The sequence below is a fragment of the Apteryx mantelli genome, chromosome 12, assembly GCF_036417845.1.
Source record: "Apteryx mantelli isolate bAptMan1 chromosome 12, bAptMan1.hap1, whole genome shotgun sequence".
Taxonomy (NCBI): domain Eukaryota; kingdom Metazoa; phylum Chordata; class Aves; order Apterygiformes; family Apterygidae; genus Apteryx; species Apteryx mantelli.
In genome coordinates, this window is record NC_089989.1 from 24,273,838 (window position 1) to 24,293,449 (window position 19,612).

The 19,612-nt window shown below is 36.2% G+C and overlaps 1 protein-coding gene across 1 annotated transcript in view; it reads right to left on the bottom strand.

Moving 5' to 3' along the window:
• Positions 1–19,612, bottom strand: part of CNTN3 (contactin 3) — an 87,027-nt gene that overhangs the window by 20,970 nt on the left and 46,445 nt on the right. Inside the window, exons 8-10 of the mRNA XM_067303660.1 lie at positions 13,073–13,209; positions 10,604–10,733; positions 9,181–9,331 (exon numbers count right to left, since the gene is read on the bottom strand). Of these exons, the coding sequence (XP_067159761.1) occupies positions 9,181–9,331; positions 10,604–10,733; positions 13,073–13,209 (418 nt within the window). The remainder of the gene's footprint in view (positions 1–9,180; positions 9,332–10,603; positions 10,734–13,072; positions 13,210–19,612) is intronic.

Sequence of the window (19,612 nt, forward strand, 5' to 3'; positions counted from 1 at the left end):
TCAAGCATGGGATAGGCAGCATGTTTATCTGAAAAAATGGGTTCCTTGTTTTTCCATCCTTCATGTACTGTAGCTAATATCTCAGTGTGAGCAGTTCTTTGCATGAAACTCTGCATGGTAATTGATAAAGGATAATTCAAGCTTGAAACTGCAGCACCGGCTGTAGGGCAAGACTGTAAAGACCTTCTGGATTGAAGGCAGGCATAGCTAAGACATACCTTTTGAATGCACTACCTTGGATTCAATTGCATTGTGGAAACAAAAGTTAGCCCTTAAAAAGTATATGATTCAGTAAGCTGCACTGTCATTAATTATTTATATTGATTTATATTATAAATAATACACTGTTACGAAAGCAACATATTTGAATTCATTTTCAGGGAATAATTATGTTGGTGAATAAGAGCAGCACAATGCAACATTAGAGTTTGATGAGTTCAATGATCTTATCCTTCACCCCCTAACTTCTCTGATTCTATAAAACCATCTTCACTAACCACAGACTATGCTTGTGGGACTCTATCATGGCTCTGTTGTTGTGCTGCACCTTTTCCTCAACAGAATGTTTACCTAATCCTCAAGGCCAAATAGAGGCTGTGTTCTAGATGTCCAAAAGTATGAGCCTGGATTTCTTGCACAGTTGCATTGATATTACGCAGCTCTTTACAATGAAATATACTCTGGAATTAAGCACATTTTTTCAAAATATTTTTAGTTATTCTGAATTGTACTTTATATATTCTTAAAAAGGTGTATAACTGCATTATACAACAATACTGTAGCTGAGTTGCATTTCCTTCAGGCAAAGGTGATAAAATAAAGAAACTAATTGATGCATATTACAAGAAGTAACAAGTCAACTTGTCAGAATGACAGAGAAAAGCATCTTATTTGATGTAGAAAAGAGTTACAATAGATAAATAGACAGTTTACATCTCTTAAGTACTTACCTTTTAATCTTCAAAAGTGTACTGGGATACATAAACCAGCGTGGCAACATTTGATGCAAACTCGTAAGGAGGATATGCTTCACCAGTGTTAGTATGGCTGGCTCCCCAAGGCTTACCTTGTTTTAGAAAACCGAGTAATATTTGGCTGTGCTTTATATTAGATGGAACATTTCTAATTAATTGAAGTTTACTATATGATTTATAGGCATTTTAAGCATGTTACAGACATGCTTAATACATTTTATAGGTAATCATAACCACATCAATAAAAGGTGTTAAAACATGATCAATTATGGCTGCAAGCAAGCTATTGAGTTGTTGGACTGTCCAGCTATCTATATATTCTGCAAGGGCTTGTAGTACAGCATCTACTTTGAAGCAGTTTCCCAGGAGAAAAAATTGCAAAAACAAATAAAAACCCAGCAGTGTTGACAAAGCTTTAGATCAAACAAAGTAAAAAATAGATCAGGATATAAAACAGAAAATGTCTGTTGTTTAATTAAAACAAATGACATTTAGAGTGCTCTGAGCTATTTGCAACTCTAGCTCATCTGAAATAATGAAACAGGAGGCTTATTAAAACCAAGATATAGTTAAGAATCAAGAGTTTTTTTCAGAATTAGAAAAACAACAAAATCAATTCTAGAAAAATTGTATTGTCAAAATAAAATCTTTACTGGTAAATTAAAAAGAGCAAATCTCTACTTTTTTCCATTACAAAGGCAGCAAATGCAGCTCAGCTTATGAAAACACTAAACCCCAAAATAGCTCTACCCCTTCCTGTTGAAGTATTAGATGAGCTGAAGCTTTTAGTATACTTCAAATTACTCGACATTCACACGCTGTGATATAACAAATATACTCTGGCCGACTGCTGCCAGGAAGTGCTCTCAATTTCCTGCGCAGAAAAATGAAACACCTTTTAATGCTTCCTGTATCCACAGTATTTTTTTCAATACAGTTCACTGAAGCCTAGCAATTTCAAACTGAATTCCATTTTCAGCTGCCTGCAGACTTTTGGTGCACTGGCAAACGGCAGAAACTTCTAGCCCTCTAACAGAGATTAACTGGCTGAATAATACTTTGCCCCATACACGTTAGCACAACTGGAGACCGATTTGTGACCTTATCTGGTCATCAGATCACAGTTTTCAAAAGATTATTGACAAAAACAAAATAGTCATCTAGCTTTTGAGCAAAATTGTAAGAACTGGACCTTTGAGAAGAACCTGTTTTCCAATAATCAATGGAATGGCATAGAAAATACCTAGAATCGCCAAATGTATTAACTTATGCTCATGCTTGAATGTCTTTTGACTGAGGTCAAATGAATGGGGAAAGCGATTACCGGTCTCGGGACTTCAGGGTTTTTTACTTGAGCTGCCCAGTTTGGCAAAACTATGAGACACTTCCTGTCTCACCTATGCTAGAAAAATGCATTTGGCATTACAGATCTCCCAGACAGCTGAGAGACTTCACTGGAGTTACAGTCTCCCTTAACACTGCCCAGTATGTCAGTTGTGTTTGGATTCATAAGATCAATATTAGTTACCTTAGTTATAACTGACCATGCAAAAATCCAACTGTGAAAAGAGCACACGTACTTCATGTGTACTTCATAATGGTAAATTATTTTACTATAGTTACATACTGTACCATATTTTCATATATACGTATATAAACAAAAATATCTTCTGGGATTAGAGGGCAAATGGTGCTCCAGAAAGCCAATCCAAGATCTTCTGTTGACTTCAGCGCCTGTAGTATAGGGATATTGAAGCTATTCTGGATTCACTGTCCCTGTACTTTAACTGGACAATTTGGCTTGCTCAGAGAACTCGCCTAGTCTTATCTGCAGGTTTACATATTTTTACCTTACTCACCAAAATCCTGTTAAAATTCAAATACCGGTGCACAACAACCACAGACAGGCCTAAAACCCAGAATATGCCTTAGGATTCAAGACCACAGCCCTTACATTGGTTCAGAGCTGCCACCTGACATTTGGTGTCATCAGTGAAAGTGTAAATGAATGCAGATTTGCTCATCTTCCCATGACAATATTTTATTACTAAAATAGCAGCCATATTCAAACTAAATAACCAGTGCCGTCTGCATTTGTCAGATTATTCAGAAGAGCCAACCATTTTACACTCTTATTGCTATGACAATAAACATAAACACACTACTTTCCAGTTTGTAACATTTCAATACAAAGGATCAGTGGAAAAGTGGGTTAAAACTGCTTTTTATATATCAGTCAAATTCCAACTAAATTAAACCAGATGACTTAACAAGAAAGCCAGCAAAAATAAGCTCCTGTTGAAGCACTGGTAAGTAAATGCATTACTTTTTACATCACAGAGTTTGAAAGCATAAGGCAAAATGAACTAAAAACATTTAATTCAGACTCTAGTGATGATAAATCCAGTAACTGATCCTCATAAAAACCATGTAACATTTTAAAAGGAATTCGTTCTTCTGCTTCCCCTCCCCCCCCCAATTTGACACCACTTCATTATAGTTAAAGATGCTTAAAACTGCCTTTTTTCTTTTTTTTTTTGAGACTTGCACTGAAATGTCTATTTTAGTGAAATTAAAGTTTGCAATATCTTTTTGTGCTCTTTTTATCTTTTTCTAGTCTTGATAAATCTAGAAAATTCTAGGAAGAAGGGTGGATCTGTTAACAGCTTAAACACTGCTCTGCGTGATCTCAAAATTCCTCGTATTAATCTTTTTCCAGTCAGATATTTGAGCCAGGAGCTCAGGACCAGCTACAACCAACCTATTTCTTATTTCTTGTGAATTTCTAGTACTATTTATCAATTAGAAATAATACAGATATATTAAATATTTTTTTAAAATTCTTTAAAGAGCATACCTACATTGTAATATTTTTAGTACGTCTTCAGTTTTTCATAGAAATGTGAATTAAACTAGCACCAAGTTCATTTAACCTTTGTTAAATCTGTCTAATCTGCTTTTTTTAGAGGATAAAAGAAATAAAAATAAAAGCTTATCTACCTGGAGTTGGAGGTGTCTTAGGCCAGCTTTGCAATAGAGGTGGTTCATGGAGCTCTGCCCCTCTGAGACAACTATGGTTTGCCCTCTCTGCTCCCTCCGCTTGGAGACCCTGTGGGCTCTGCTCTTAATAGAAGCTGCCCCAGATTCAGTTGGAATAAACCCAGCCATACTGTGGCTTAATGACTGCTGATAAAATATACTGTACAGAAATTCTTTACAGGCCTTATAACATGAGACGGTTGGGAAAGAATGGCCTAAGTAACTACAAACTGCTCCTAGTGTGGTGGTACACGCAATAACCATAACAGGAGATGACCTGTGCCAGGTAATCACATTCCTACTCTCCCAGTACCTGATTGGGCATCATTAAAACCAACAGAATTCTTGCTAGGATTACTATGCTCATTACATCATCCAAAATTAATCCTTTCAAAGGAAAGGACCTGCATTCTGGAGGAAGCCATTTCTTGCTTCAGTACCCGATTCATTTGATTCTCCTTTTCTCTCCTTTGTTATGCAATGCTCTACAGTGACCCCTATGCCTTAAATTATTTCTACATTCCACTGCTCTTCACTATCTAGCTCTCTTTAATCAAGATATTCTAAAAAAACACATACTTTGCAAAATTAACAAGATGCAAGATTGTATTTTCCAATATTGAGTGATTTGTCAGTCCAGAGCTCATGAATCCATTTTGAAATATACCTTCTGCTCCTTCAAGATATATCATATTCAGCTCATTTAAGTAAAACTTACTGAGTCATTATTCAAATCTATACATGGAAATGCAGCACCATTTAAAAATAAATTAAAAATACAAGCAACAGTGACATCAAAATTAAAATCTTTCAGGCTTCACAAAAGTATTGAGGTCACTACCCCAAATGAAACAGAAATTCTCTTACCACAAAATACTAAGAATACTTTGAAATAATAGAGTACTTGTGCTTTATTTTTGTTATTCAAATAGAAGATTTCTTAAGATGTGCTGTTTCTATCCGTGTTGCTGCATCTTACTTTCACAGCAGACATCTAAGATCTAGTTCCACCATCATGCTAAGCCATGGTCCCTAGGCCTTCCTGCAGGCCTTACCACTCAGGTACAGACCCAAAGTAGCATCGTCTAAACCTGGTGTCTATGCTAGAGCCCTGGCGAGGCATGCTTGTGACCGTCTGGAGCTGCCTGCGCTGACATAACCTCAGAAAAGAATATGCTCCAACACGTGTGTACGTTTACATGAAAAACAAAACATCACACTACCCAAATTCTCTACCAGAGATACTCCATTATGCCACAAGTAAACCTACCAAAATCAGCAAGAATATGATTCTAACTACTCAAGGGCAAATGGATTTGGCAAACTCTATGTATACTTATCCAGGTGGGATATAGTGCAATACAAGCAGCAGAGCTTTTCCTTGTAGAAACAGACTCATGGAAAGGAGATAGCTTTCTGCAGCCTTTGAAGACTGCTTGACTTCTCTGTTTGCTCTTTACATTCAAATGCAAATTGCAAAGGGAGGAGAAACCTTTTACTCATCCTCTCTTTCCTCTCCTAAGGAGTGCTCTGGGAGCAAGTCTGAACCCTGCCATAGGTCTGAGTTCCAAATTTAATTAAGCTCATTCTCCTCTCCCAGGTAAAGAGCGTGCTGGACCTCTCTGGCCAGCTTTACGCTTATTTTGAGCTCATTCCTCCCTTTTTCTTCCATTAAAAACAACCTCTCCTGACACATTTCTCCATTAGAAACATAGTTATTGGTTGAAAAAATGTACTGCTAGTTGAAAATCCTTTCCTCAATTGCAAGAATTGTAGAACTGCAATAAATTCATGAATTGCAATTATTCATAGCAGACAGTAATGAACTAGAGTGCTTTCTGCAAAGAATCACATTTCTCCTTTACTCTGAAGGCAAGTGCACTTCATTTAGATTAATCCAGGATTATTGGCTTGTTATTACATTTCTTCTGTAAGCCATTTATACCGTGCTGTCGAAAATACAGTAGAAGATACTCTGGGCCATATTTTGGAAACACCTGCACTTAGTTTGCATAACTAAAAGCTATAATTTGCCTTTTCAAGCAAAAGCATAAATCTAAGCAGGCAGTGTTATACATGGTCAATACATTTTCAAAAACTGAACATTAGTTTCTTTTGCCTGGTACCATCACCCCAAATGAAATTACTAGGTATTGCTTTTGAAGGGTAACTCAAACAACCACTAAGACCAGCTCTGATGTCTATTCAGACAGAATGCTTACAAAGCAAGGTCCCACTTACGGCTGAAACACTCCTGGGCATGCGTGGAGCCCTGCATATTCAAGCATACCTGGCAGCTTGGGCAGCCGCCCTATTGCTGCCATGAATACCATGAATCAAACCTACACAGGTTATCTGAAGGGTGATCATAGGCAACTGCAGCAAAGGAGACAGGCAGGGACAAGAAGGATACCACTCTCTTTGCCTTTTTATAGGAATTGCACAGGGACAAAAGCTAGGAATTTTCCTAACTGGAGAAAATCAGGTGCTATCTATTCACACATATACTTTACAAAAGTGACCATTAAAATAAGAACAATCATCAAATAACAACAGGGGTCACTGTGGCCCTGTGTTACAAACTCATTTATGCCTGTGATATTATGACATTACAAGACAACAGGAGGTATCACAAAGGAGGAAGAACCAACGAAGGGCTTACTTTGAACGAGATTTTGCTTGCTTGCAGGCAGCCAGCTAAAAAAATCTGTGGCACTATGTGAAACTCTGTAATGATGGATGTCTGATCTTCTGCCAAATTGCCACACTTGTCAACATTTAACATTTGAACACATGAAAATTATTGTGTTCCCTGTGAAGAAAGAGCCAGAGCTGCACAGACCAAGAAGATATCAAGTCTCCATACCTTTTGGGTAGTAGGAGACAGCTCTGGCCTTACAAATAATAGCAACTAATGTTCTCAGTCCCAGCTCGTAAAAGGTTTTGATCTATCTGGTAAAATCTGCACTTAAAATTTTCAAAACAAAAATACTATATGGTGTTTTATAGGAATAGGGTTAAAAGAATTTCACCTGGATTAGAACAGCTTCACAACAATAGGTGAAGCTTTGTAAAACATAACACAAAAGACCTAGAGAAGTACACGTGCCTTCATGAAATCAGAACACTGCCTTGGCAATCTTCCTCCAAAAGCAAAATGGCCAAATCAGCTTCCTCAGTCTCATCTCTGGATTTTCAGACACTTCAGCTATACTATGCTCACTGAAGTATCCTGTTAAATACGGTTTGATACCAGAGTGTTACAAAAGGACCGTGTGTAATCATCCTCTCTTCACTGCTCCCAGTCAAACCCTATGTCTTTCTGCTTTCTGGGGCTGTTGCTGTGACTACAGTTTGTGGCCAACTCAGATACTCTAGCAACTAGCTGCAGAAAGACTGACCTCAGTGCAAGCAAACCTCCCAAACAGTTATCCTGCTCCTAAGACTTTTTACACTCTCTCGAGTGCTAAAGTGCTGCAGGCAGAATGTCATAAGGATCACGCTTCCTTATTCAATGCTAACTCAGATATGTAACTGTCTTAATTGGACCTCTCATTCAAAGGTTTTTTTCCCACCCCAGTTTGCAACCCCAAACTCCCAGTTTATGCAAATGTTGAAATGTAAGACAGAAAGCTTGAAAAGGCAGTAATCCCTTAGGGTTGGAGAGATACAAAGTAAATGGCTGCTCGGGAGTGTAGAGAGGTACATTTCTGTATAGTTTGACAAAATGATCTAGTGACTGGTGCAATTTCAATTTATGGCTAATTCAGTAATGCTTTAATGCTTATTGCTAGAAAAATTGTTTACATTCTTGGAAGTCAATAGTTGAGAATGGTGAATCACAAACTTTCCACTGAGAACTACACAGCACTTCGCTAACGCAAAACATATTCGCTATCATGTAAATACTAAAGAAATGGCGATCTATTTTATCGTTGATAAAGTTGGTAAGTTTATAGCTGCTTATAGAGAACCTGAATGCCTATTTTCATTTTTCTTTTTTATCTAAACAATGTGCACATAAAATTAAGTATTTGTATGAATAATGAGTACACATCCCATTTTTTCCCCATAATCCATTTTTTCACACACCTTTATTGCCTTTAGTTCTTCTTGAAGTCATGCAGACTTAATCCTTTCAATCTCTGAATTGATTAGAGATCAATTAGTCATGCTTCTAAATATTTCCATCAACAATCTCTCATCTACTACTTACTTCTGAGAGAAAATGACCAGGACTGAACACAGTATCCAAGGTAATGGATTTTTGTAATGGTGTAATAACTTTAAAAAATTATATTCTATTCTGTCCCATACATATCACCACTCTATTATTTGGCTGTTAATGCATACTGAGCAGATGTTTACACCCACCTGTCCACAGTGATGCCTGTATCACTTTCCTAAGCAATTATAGTTAACTTAGAAAGACACCTGGATACAAGCAGTTTTATTTTTCCCTTGCAAAGTGTATTACACATTTGTCAATGCTGATTTTCATCTGCCACCATTCAGCTTAAGTGTCTGGATTTATTAAATCCCTCTTGTAAACCCTTGGTATACCTCGATTTTTTTTTTTTAAGGTCACCTACACATTGGAGTTATCTTTGTAATAACTTTTCCTATATAAACAGTAGAAGAACAGTACAAATCGAAATATTAGAATGGTAAGAGTGCTACTCCAGACCTCCCAATTGCTAACTTTTGTCTGTTGATAACTTACTATTTTTTCTTTTCTTTTTGTCTCTCAGCCAGATTATGACCACGGTTGTGATATGTCTCATCTGCCTCCTTGACAGAATTTTGGGAGAATTTTGTCAAAGGAATTTTGCACTGTTTTATAGGTTTTGCCATTCCAGTTTCCTATCCAGGTGCTTGGTTCTCTCTAGATCAGGCCAAACTCTCCATTACACTGAAAATTAAAGTTGGCTCTTGACCTTAAAGAAAGCTATATATATGCACTCTCTGTGTTCAGATACAATGACAATTAGAAAACCAACCAACCAAAAAACTTCATAACTATTAAACTTTATAACTATTTATTTAACTTCCGAACTGTTTGGATCTACAGGTGGCACTGTTATATAAGCTTTTCTCAAAAGAGAAAGAAAAGTGTAAACAAGCTTTTTGTAAGGTTAAAACAAAGAAAGTAATATAGACTTGATACCTTTCGTTTTCTTGTAGCTGCTCACCTCCCTTCTTCCACAAACATTTGGCCTTAGGGGAAGCTTTTGGTTTGCATTCAAAATTAACTGTGCTGCCTATTTGAACCTGAATCATTTTCTTCATTGGATTCTTGGAAAAATCTGGAGCAGAAGCTAAAACAGAGGGTATATTAACAGTGAAATAAAGCACCTTGAATTTTATTAATGATACTACTATTTAGCACTTATGACACTTCTCAGCTTCCAAATACAACTAAAAACATGAACTAATCAGTTAACTCAGCCAGCTCTTCTGTTGGACAATTATGCATTTCTCCATCTTATATTAGAGAAGCACAGATACAAACATAAAGCTCCCAAATTTGCAAAGTATGTTACCAAATGAAGCACGTACATAAGGTAAGAAAAGACGATTTCATTTGAACCCAAGCTCACTGAATCCAGTGAGCTTTAAGCACATGCCTAACATTAAGCTTTACTGAATTTGAGCTTACATGACTTGCCTAAGTCCAGTGAGGGGAGTCAACACCAGAACTCTAGTTAAAACTCAAGGAATTGCTTGGCTTCTAATTTTGTACCAGAATACTATGTCAGATCAGATATGTTAGATGACACGAAACTACAAAGCAGCTCATTTTTTATGGGTATAGTTTGTATTAGCTAACAATTAAGTAAAGGCGCTTGAAAGATTTCTATCTATGCTAATGCTGAACTTTGAAAGGAAACTGAACATTTTAGGTGACCAAGGCTGGGGGAGTAGCCTGCTGACTGACTTGTAACCTTAACAATATAAAGGAAATAACTTATGCCTCCACAACGCACTGTTCCTACAGGCTTAGTTTTGAAATCTTGTCTTTCTATATAGGAGGTAGGAAGTGCACAAGCATTTGAATGCATCGGTAGTATGCACGTTCAGATCAAATAAATGGTTGTCATTCATTTTAGACTCAAGTACACATCATTTGAATGACTGACTGATAATCCCGTGTCCCCTCAATGAAGAAAGGCTGCACACAAGAGCACTCTATTGCTTTTAAATGATATTGCTCTCTTGGGAATGCTGGAATCATGATGCAGGAGATCAGTGCAACTGACTGATGTGTTGAGCCAGTGTTGCTTCCAGATCATATGATTAGTTTTAATCTTCAGGCCTGTGTCCAAGCCCTTGTCTCTGCTCCTCCTCTAATAAATAATCTATGTGTGTTCTGTTTTAAAGCAATGAATGATTGGACTGCAAATCCTCTGGAATCAGGTGAGTAAACGCTTTGGCCCTGCAGATAAAATAATATTAGGTTGACAAAAATGTTTATTTTAGTGATAGTATCTGAGTTACAAATCGCAAAGTGTAATACTAGGGAGATGGAGGGTGCGTGATGGAGGGGAAAGTGAGGTTTGTGCTTCAGTAGAAAGGAAAGGTGATCTTACCTACAACCCTGAGCTCTGCACTTGAATAGATGACACCATGTTTATTTTCAGCTATGCACTGGTATATGCCAGAATCTGTCAGATTTAGATTTGATATTGTAAGTGCACCATTTTCAATTTGGATCCTTCCCTGAATATTAAGAAAAATATCTTTATTGATGATATATTTCCTGTGGAGAATTTAAAATAAGTAAGAAAGATAAATATGACAGCATAAATACGATAAATGGGGTAAATATGACAACATAATTATGACAAGAGTTCTAAAGTAAGTGATGTGGTTATATCATGATAGGGCAGCACTGGTAAAATTATGAGACTTGGCAAGACAGTGTGTGAATCAGCTTCTTCAAACTTGGCTAATTTTATAGACATAATCTGAAATACCTTTGCATTTCCCCCAAAACGTGGAAAAAAACCATACTAGGCTCTTCACAATAGACTAGGGTATCCAAAATATACAGCTGGCACTGGCATTTCATACTATTTAGAGATTTTATGCGTGCCATTTGTTAATGAGCTCTCTGCAATACTGCGCAGAATAAATTCCAACAGATATTAAATGGAAGACATATATTTAAGTGTCTGATAGCTGACAAAGCTATTGAAGTACAGGGTTCTTTCCACCTTGCTTTCTCTTGGAAAACTGTATGAATTAGGATAAAAAGTGACTAATTTCAAGGATAGAGTGGTAGGCACTGGTGACGAACGACAACAGGAATCAGTGACAAAAACAAGAGAGCTTCTCCTTTGGGAAAAACCAGAGAAATGATAATGAACAAAAGAACAAATTATTGTCTCAAATGTATCTTTTGGAGCAGAAGTGACTAACAAATGATCTGGATGTGGCTCACCAGACTTAATGCAATCTCCCCTAATGCAAAAATACTCCCTCTTTGGCGTTTTCTTCTACTTTTTTCTACTTACAGTTGGCCCCCATTGAAGGGTGACTCTGGCTCTCTACTGGGTAGACAAGACAGCTCAGCTCAGCTCCTTCCTTGACAGGTCCCTTCCCAGTTAATTGCAAGGTGCTCAGTCAGTTAGGCAAAGGACAAAACAGACCCAAAGATGAGCACGCCTGAAACTCCATATCTTAATCCTACTTCTAGCATCGTGAGCTCTTCTTATTATTCTTTTTTTACAAAAGATTCATTTGTGGAGAAGGGAAGCTAAGTAGAATAACTCCAACAGGAGATTTTTGTGAAGGAGGCCCAATATGAAGAGAGGATATTGCAGTAGAGGAGATGAGGACAATCGATCATGATACACAGCCACAGAGGACTCCTCTTCTGCTGTCCCCTCAGCCTTAGCTTTCAGAGTTAATTCTACAGTTTATAGCCCTGTGTTTACAGTATAAGTCATGCTTATGCCCTTACATCATGGCAAAAGGCTGGACATCAGTGCTCTGGAGTAGAAACTGGTATTCAGGGAGACTGAATGAGAGAAAGTATTTTTGTGTTTACTGAAGTAAACAAGCATATTGTTTCAGAGATTTTGTATAATACAGTAACAATGTCATTGAATCATTGAGATGATATTTTGTACTCCCTCACTTAACCTGTCCACAAAATGCTATTATCCCTTTTAGTGAGCATAGAATACTCTGAATGGTAAGAAGTGTTTTTCAGTGCTTAGATCATTCTTCATAGCCATTTACTGAATTGAGCATTTTCCTTCTTCTTCAATTGTGGGTGCCAACATTGAGCATAATATTCAAATAGTCTTATCAGTGTGGACCAAAGGTAAAATGTCTTCCTGGTTTTGCTAGTGTCCCTAGGTTTATATAACTGATAACTTGAATTAGGTATTTTCCTCAGTGCAGCAATAAGAACTAAGATTGATATTGGTATCAGATACTTTTCTGAGTTACTGATCTGTGAGACCAAGCATCTCTCCTTCTAAGTATAACCTCTTTCCCCTGTCACCAAAGTATTACTTTCCATTATGTTAACAGCAGCATTAAATCAAATACCTACAAATACAGCATTAAAGTAAATACCTGGGTTACATTGCTGTTTACTTTTCATTCTTTGCATCAAATAATGGTGACCTATGACTTTTTAGGATTCTTTTGCTTTTTCCTCAAGAAGCTTAAAAATGTTTGCTTAATACCTTTAACAAAATGTGAGTTACCAGTATAACAAAATCATTTAAGTTCGCTATTGTTCATTTATGATTCTTAATATGTACCTTTTATTAATTCTATTAAATTCTTTCTCCATTCTTTCCTTATAAACTTAATTTTACAGTTTTATCACTGCTTTTAAATCTCCTTTTAGCCAAGGTGTTTTTGTAAAACATAATTTATCTTTGTGTTTGTAGTACTGCAGCCTTTCAAGTTTCCATTTGGATGTTCTTAACAAAAAACACATTAAAAATTTTTTTTCAAAGATTCTTCTGGACTAATTACATGGACTTTTGCAAATCCTTGTGTTATATGAAGTACACTTTTTCAAAAAAGAACGTTACCTCTATTGACAGTTGGTCTCCATTCTTCAGCCACCTATATGATGGTTTGGGCTTCCCACTTGCTTTGCAATCCCAGTACAAGGTGTCCTCTACAGCAGCTTCAACATCTTTTATAATCTGGACCCAGTGAGGTTTTGCTGCATATGAAACACATATCAACAACAAGTTATTGTTCCATATGAAAACAAAGGGTTAATTTGCAAGGGACTGATTAGTCTTGTATGTAGACTGGTTTATACAAGCAGAGAGTCTCACTGGTTTTGGTCCAAGTCACCTAATGAAAGAAATTACTCACTGTCCCTCTTATACATTTTTATTACAGCAGTAAAACAAAAGAAAATTGAGATTACAGATCACTGAAGCTGAATTAGTGAAACCAATACTAAAATCACTGATGATTAAACAACACAGCTTTGAAACTGATGTAAACATAAGATAAAAAAAAAAAATTAGCAGCAATACTAGAATTCAATAATTGATGTAGTCAAATAATCAAACTAATACTGAAAAAATCCTTTAAGTCCAAAAAAAAAAAAAACCCAAAAAACACACCCTAATGATATGTCAGTTCTCAATACCACTTGAATTGGTTTTTAATGCTAGTCAGTTCTTAACTGGATAAATACCTGCATATGCGAAACTGATTCTGAGAAAATTAGTCACAGTATAGCCTTTGGGTTGACACAGACCAAAATAAGGCCTTAAAGTCCATAAAAATAACTACTTCTTAAATGAAAATGCTGATGTATTAATGCATTATACCCTTCAGAATGTCCTAAAATACAGTTAAAATCTGTAAAAATACATTTTAAAATGTATGTTATAAATTTCTTTGGGTAAAAAAAGTCACTTGGCAAATAAACATAACTGGATGAAAGGCTACAGTAGTTTACTCCTTTACTGCTATTCACAGAACAGCACAGCACAGTTTTATAGCAAACTGGTGCGAACTTTCTTTGAATTTATTCAAATTGCTATAAACTTCATAGTATCAATAAATGCTATTTCTCTCAAAGATGACAAATTCTGGACACTGCATATGAATAAAACGGATAAAAAGTAGAATGAGACTTGGTTGCTCTAATATAGCTAGGGGCAAAGGAATTTTCTGGACTCAGTTTCATTACCTAATAAGTTTTCCTAAATTGGTAATTTTTCTTGTAAAATGAAAAGTTACTGGAATTAAACTTTCTAAACTAACAGCATTTGTATTTGCGTTATGTCTTTATCTGGTTAATCTTAAAATGAGTACTTAAGGGTAGAGGGTAGTTTAGCACTAGAATGTGGGTCTCCACAATAAATGAGAAGTGCTTTTTTTGTTTTAATATCTAAATGCGTTCTATCTTCCTGTTTGAGAGCTGCACTTTCAAAAATATTCCAAGTTTTCCTCTGAGTATCTAACACGAAACGTACAAACTGAGCCACCAGTACTTTGTTAACAGCCTTGCAGAAAACAGTATTGCTACCCTCAGCAGCATAAAATAATGATGGGCAGGTCATGCAGATTCAGATAAATGTTCAGCCAAAAATGCCACAACGCACAGTCAGACAATGCTAAAGTACCAAAAAAAGAAAAATGTTATCAGATACTTAAAGCATTAGATAAATAATATGCATCATGCATTTATTAATATATACAACATACTTTACAATTTTTTTTATATATCAAAAGGCAAAACTGTGAAAGCTTCTAGTTTATGCCCTAGATCTAGGGGCCAAAAATTCATGTTTTGTATGTGTCTTTACTCTACTGTAAAACTACACTAAGTGAAACTAACTTTAAGCATGCTTTTTGTTATTTCTGCTACTGTTAATATTGGTAATGCTGCAGACTGGTGCTCAGTATACCAATTGCCAGCTGTTTATCTTAGTTTCTAGATAACTTGTGCAGACTATACTAAGGTCTATGCTGTTGCGTTTGTTCCCTTATTAGTACCAAAAAGTTAATGAGGTACATAAGATGCAGACCATGCTGTGTAGATGTATGTTTAGAAGAAAGTTTTCTTTCAACAAGACTTTGGCTCCTAAAAAGAAAGCATTAGCTTCTAAAACAGAAAGGATCTTTGAAATGTTATCCTTTCTTTGCTTAAATAGAGGCCCTAACACTTTCATATCAAAACACTTAAAAATATAATAAAACCAAAACCCTGGTGATGCAGGAAAGATCATTATTTTATAGATGAGTGTTGGAAGCACAGAAGGTCAGATAAGTTCCTACTGAACTTCCTACTGCAGTGGTGTTACACCAGCAATTAATTCAGACCAGGGAAATTAATGACTTGCCTACAGACACAAGGGAAGTCTGCAGTGCAGCTGAGTGCTGAACCTTTTCCAGTGCCATAGGCACAAGACCATCAGACCAGCACTTGGATGGGGGTTGGTATTAATTTGTTAAAAGAAGATTCATTCTCTTCTAGCACATAAATTCTCTCTCCATATTATGTTCTGCAATGCAGTGATAAGATCACAACATTATATAATGTACTTTTATGATAACAAGGATTAATGCTATATATGCATATAATTATGTATAAATTCTCAGAATTGACTTCTCTACAGAAGAAGCAACTACACTATATTTATTGAGATATTAATTTAAGATGCTCTGGAATTCGACCAGTCTTTGCTGACAGTGAAACTTTCTGTTATTTCCTTTGTTTTGCATGTCCCTTGTACCACAAGGGTTAATGCTTTTCACTGATTTGGGGACAATACATTTTTCACTCTCTGTTGACCCTAAAAGACAGGATAACTTAATCTTTGTGTCAGACAAATGTATTTTCTTATTGATATTAATTTTGGTTAAATCTTGAAAGCTAACATTACTATGCTGGAGTTTCAGAAAGAGCCATTGCTTTATCTCACATTGCCATTTGGAGTATTTGTCCCACATGTGTCAAGGGGATGAAAGCTCAAGGCTACATGTTAGCACGCTTCCTGCACTTTGCATAATAGTGCAGGAATAATAGTGTATTTGCTAAATATTTATGTAAGAAGCAACAGTCCTTGAATTACTGATGGATTGATGCATGGGCAATATTTCACATCTGCTGCCTATCTCCATTTGAAACTAGGTTAAGTGTAGTCTGTTCTCAAGTTCAATATCTATTCAATTCCATCAGAAAGAAAAACATTGTCTGCACTGTAAATTTTCATTTTAGGACTCTTCATGTCAGACAGTCTCCATAGCAGGGTTTCCCAAGTCTCCAAGGCAGATGTGGGAGCAAGACCAACACTCAAAGCAGAAATGTACAGAACAGTGCTTCCAAAGCCATAAGGTGTAATATTCATGTGCTCTTAATCATTTTCAAAGAGTGTTGATGGAGTCTTCAGTGATTCTCTTCAGGGAATCTGTTTTTCTTTTCAAATTACTGACCAAGGAATCTGCAGAAAGAACAATATTTTTTTCACCCCGCACATCTAAAAGTCTTAATAAACGGCTGAAAAAAGCATTACAAATTCTTTAGGAAAGAGGAATTCAACTAACCATTTCAAAATTGAAATGACAATTAAACCAGGACAATTCCATCTGGGAGTATCCCATTGAATACTATCTTGGCAAAGGTAAAGATGTTCACATTGCAGCAGCTGAGAAAAGTGCAGACAGAAGGTCATGTAGATTTACATATCTTCTCAAAAGATGAGCAGGATTTTTTCTAAGCCCAACACTGTCCTTTTAACGGTGCTCTGTCAGGCTCTGCCTAAATGATTCTGAACATACAACTTCTTTCCTCTTGAGTTCTAGTTATTGTTAGATCAAGAAATTTTACCTGTTTAGAACATCTAGTTTCACTCAGGAGGGTAACACCACCACCACATCTGTGCTCTTGAAGGCAGACTGCAATGATTCATTATACAGCCTCATTATTTTACTGAACTACTGCGTTGGCTTGAGTGTATAATAGAGATCTTCCTGAGAAGACATCATTCTTTCCTCCTTAGTCAAGGAACAGGTAAACAGGCAACATTTTCATTGAGATTAAAGAATGTCCTGTAAATTATGAAGCTGAAAGTTAAATTTAATGGAGCTTGTAGCACAGGGATTGAGACCATGATGGGAATCTATATTCTGTGATAATATTACTGATTCTCAGGAACCTGCTGTACAATCTTCATGAAAGATTCATATGAGGTTCCCTTAGGACAACATACTAGTAGGCAGCTGTTTTTCTAAAACCTGTTAGCCTTCAGTCTTATAGTCAGCCACCTGTAAAAGCACCAGCTTGTATTTTGCTTCAGTTGTTTTTGCCTAATATATTTCTTATAAATCATGGTCCCATAGGCAAGAAGTGATACAACTATATAATCTATAATATTTCTCCCAATAAGAAGACTCGGTCTTTTTTTTTTTTGTGACTATGATCACCTTTTTCTTACAGCTAATAAGCTAAGTAGGTCTCCCTAAAGAAAACAACAGTTACTTTATTACATTTTGTGGTGTCCCCTTAGTCTATAAGGGGAGAATGGACCACCTCTGAGAAAAAAAAAAAAAAAGATTAAGAACCTCCTTCTTCTGGGGTTTGGTGTGAGTGAAGACTAATTACAATGAGTGACTCCACTGAAGCTTTTGGAAGCAATGGCTGAAGAAGCAGTCACTTTTCAGAAGCTGTGTTGAGATCTAATTTGTAAATAATTTGTGGAGTACCTTACAACCTCCTCAGCAGAAATGCATGCCAGCAGGAATTTTTGCATCTGATTTCCTTGGGAGTATGAAACTCCAATAAAACTCTCTCCTTTTTATTCTGTAGTCCACAGGAATACCGTAAACAAAATGCAGAGCTCCATAACAGCAACTCTTGTCTAGAAGCTGTGATCTGCCAAAGAGTACTGAGGTCTGCCATGCCTACTGCTTGGAGGCAGAAGACTACAGGAAGCTCTTCTGGAAAGTCCTTAATTGGGGGTCTTGCAAAAGATGTAGCCTGCCTATATGCATATCTTTCCTTTGAAGTTTACACTCCAAAAGCTGGGCTGGAAATCTCTTTTGAAAATACCTTCCGATAGCTCAGCAGTTGGGCAATAAATCAGAGGCAAAGGGAAGCTACCATAGTTTAACAGAAAGCAGCTATGAAACAAACTGGAAATTCACAAAGGTTTGTAAAAACAGAAAATATCACCTTCGTTTTTTTAGGTAATATCTCCCTGAAAGTCTGACTATGACTCTCATACTGATGAGATGAGCCTATTTTTGATGAGACTGCCTAAGCAGTGATGAGCCAATTTTTATCTGACAAATCCAAGCAACTTAAAGCATTAAATAATTTTTTCCGATAAAACAAGCTGGCCTAAGGAAGCATCTGACAACTTAATTTCAAAAGTCACTGAAAATTCCATTATCTGACTTCTATACAAAAATAAAAATGCTTTCAATACCATAGGTAATTTTTATATCATTGGGAAAAGTTTTAGTACACAAAAAAGATGAACAATCTGTTTCAGTAGTAAGGCAAATTATTGGACAGCATTGATGATTAAACTTCAAGTGGATCAAACTCAGCAACTCCTTGATATTTATTTACATACATATATTTTGTAACTAACTATTTAAAGACATCTCCATGAACAAGATAGAGTCAGGTTATCAGATAAAAGCGGTAAACAGTGAAGCTGCTCCACATTCATGAGTGACGTGATTTCAGTATAATTTTAATGGTACATTATCATCAAAACATTAGTATTTTATACACAAAAAAATCTACATAGAATCTATTTATGACTGGGGGGTTGTATTTTCACAGAAGAGCAAGTCTGCTCCCTTATTTTCCCACGTGACTTAGATAAGGGAACAAAAGTGGCTGTTATTACACGCAAGTTACAGGCAATTGCCTTTGACTATCGACGTGCCGGTCAGCTTCACAGCACTCCATTGCTATTACAGACCAGTATCACTGAGGCAAAGGCAAAGAGCAGCAGGATTTTTTCTCCCTGTTAGATTTTTGACTTTCAGCATTGTCAAGCAAGAGTTCCATTAAATCAGCCTGTGCTAATTAAGAGTATATTTTCTTCAATTATACTTTAAATTAATTGCTTTAAATCTCTCTACCATGTTAGCTGTTATTTAACTCCATCTTAAACTACAAAAATGTCATTGTTTCATCTCTCATTTTTCAATGCCCCAAAAAGTCTTCATGGAATCTCTCTTCTTCTATCTCCTCTTTATGGAAAGGGATAACAGTGATGACAAATGAATATACTACTAAAGTGAAGGCAAATTATTTATATATTCAGGTTTTTAGATTAAATCAAAGTTAGATAATCTTGTCCTATTTTTAGTGTATTCTGAACTCCACTGAGGAGAAAACTGGCATTAAACAAATGTTGGAACTGTAGAGAGGACAATAAACTGCACATTTGATGGTGGGCTTTTCTTGATGTAATCCTTCAGGAGAAAAAAAGGAAGATTAATAGTCTCCTAGAAATATTATGAAAGAACCAAGAATATTTGTTTTAGAATATCTGTTCTAATTATCAGCTTCAACTGTGTGTTGAGAGTTATACTTAAAACCCATAATGCAATTAGAAAAAACAGACCTGTTTTATTTT